Source organism: Sinocyclocheilus grahami, unplaced genomic scaffold (genome assembly GCF_001515645.1).
Source record: "Sinocyclocheilus grahami isolate Dianchi unplaced genomic scaffold, SAMN03320097.WGS_v1.1 scaffold6312.1, whole genome shotgun sequence".
NCBI lineage: Eukaryota > Metazoa > Chordata > Actinopteri > Cypriniformes > Cyprinidae > Sinocyclocheilus > Sinocyclocheilus grahami.
In genome coordinates this window covers 1-1,580 of record NW_015510766.1, presented here as the reverse complement: position 1 = coordinate 1,580, position 1,580 = coordinate 1, and the positions used below count along the sequence as shown (strand labels likewise).

The window sequence follows — 1,580 nt, the reverse complement described above, 5'->3', positions numbered from 1 at the left end:
TTTCATGTGTTGCTGCTGTTCTGTGTGTATAGTTAAACTTGCATATATTTAGCAAATTATGTAGGGCAGTGTGTGTTGAATTATATTTAGTTACTGCCTTTGTTCAGTGACATTTCATTTGTGGTGTTTGAAAATCTTTTTCCATTGTTCATTCTTACGGTTAGGGATTTGAACTAACCCCTAACCCAAAGTATTAAGCTTCAGTTTGTGCTACAGATGAAAAACAATTCAAATGTAGCTTATTACTTTTGTAGTGATCAGACTAAAAAAAAGAAAAGTATGAAGTTTTTGATTTGAGGATGATAGAATGTGTTAAAAAAAGAAAGAGAGAGAAAAAAAACCTTAAAGGAGGGACATGAGTATTTTAGGGTGGGCTTAGGCTAGTCCGAAACCATTTAGAACACCTTATCAACCATATAAAATGCACTGACAGCATGGCAGTAGCTTTTGCATGGGCAAGTGCCATCATTCAACAGATACAAAATGTAATTTCTAACTTTCATTCATAATATGCAACAATATAAATAATTTGTATGCCAATTTACTCTTGATATTTGATGTTGTTTGAAATATATTCATCTGTTGTCAACTCTATTGTGATGGTATGAGTCATTTTTTTCGTGGGTGGAAGTTGTGGTTGTCTGACTAACAGGAATGCATTCTCCTCTATATTGAATATTCATATAACCACATCTTTACCATTCTTTCTGTCAACACTCAGTATGTTTCAGGAAATGGTTTCCCTGTTGATCTCTAAACAAATTCTCTTTCTGTGTTTTTAGGTTATGTTTTATTTGGGGAAGTATATCATGAGCAAGGAGTTATATGACAAGCAGCAGCAACACATTGTTCACTGTGGAGAGGATGCTCTTGGTGCTGTTCTCGGGGTGAAAAGTTTCTCAGTCAAAGAGCCCCGGTGTGTATTGACTCTCTGATTTCTCTAAGGCAGAGCAGCTGTAGTACCAATGACCTCTGGGAATATCAGAGTGGGGCTTTAAAGCAACAGGTGGCAGCTTTCTAGACATTTGACCTACTCGCTCTGAAAGGGTCTGTTGTCACCTGTTTAAAATATGAAGTGGCTGCAGAAGGTATTTGGATACCTTTGGAAACAGATAGTGGGCCAGTGTAGATAAAAAAGCATATACAAATATATATTACTTTTTTCATATGCTACCTGTTTTTTTTAAGAATTGAAAGTGAAATTTGCTATATGAAAAAGGAGAGTTTCATTTGTAATTTTCATTTAATTTTTTTTTTCAGAGCTCTCTTTGCAATGATCAACAGAAACCTTGTTACAGTGAAAAATCCAGGTACTATTATCGTTAAACCTTTTTTTCACACAATATTCTTATCTATGTTGTTTGTGTTAAAACTGCCTTTGTTTCCTTTTACAGATACTCATTCTACCTTCTCGGAACCCAGAAGTCAAAGAGAACCAGATAGAGGGCCCGGGGTAAACGTACTTTTATACTCACACACTTAGATTCACAGAGTATTGACCCATTCCACAGAGTTGCCCTGGTAGTGCTTTGTTTGTTTTATAGAGCCCCTGCTGTGTTTGAGATTGAAGCATGACTGAA

General features: G+C 35.8%; 1 protein-coding gene across 1 annotated transcript in view; it reads left to right on the top strand.

Annotated features, from left to right (window-relative positions):
* The window catches only part of LOC107577534 (E3 ubiquitin-protein ligase Mdm2-like), a 3,838-nt gene extending 2,314 nt beyond the window's left edge, over positions 1-1,524 (top strand). The window contains exons 4-6 of the mRNA XM_016263602.1: positions 783-916; positions 1,261-1,310; positions 1,395-1,524. Coding sequence (XP_016119088.1) covers positions 783-916; positions 1,261-1,310; positions 1,395-1,483 — 273 coding nt within the window. The 3' untranslated portion in view covers positions 1,484-1,524. The remainder of the gene's footprint in view (positions 1-782; positions 917-1,260; positions 1,311-1,394) is intronic.
* The last annotated feature ends 56 nt before the right edge of the window (positions 1,525-1,580 follow it).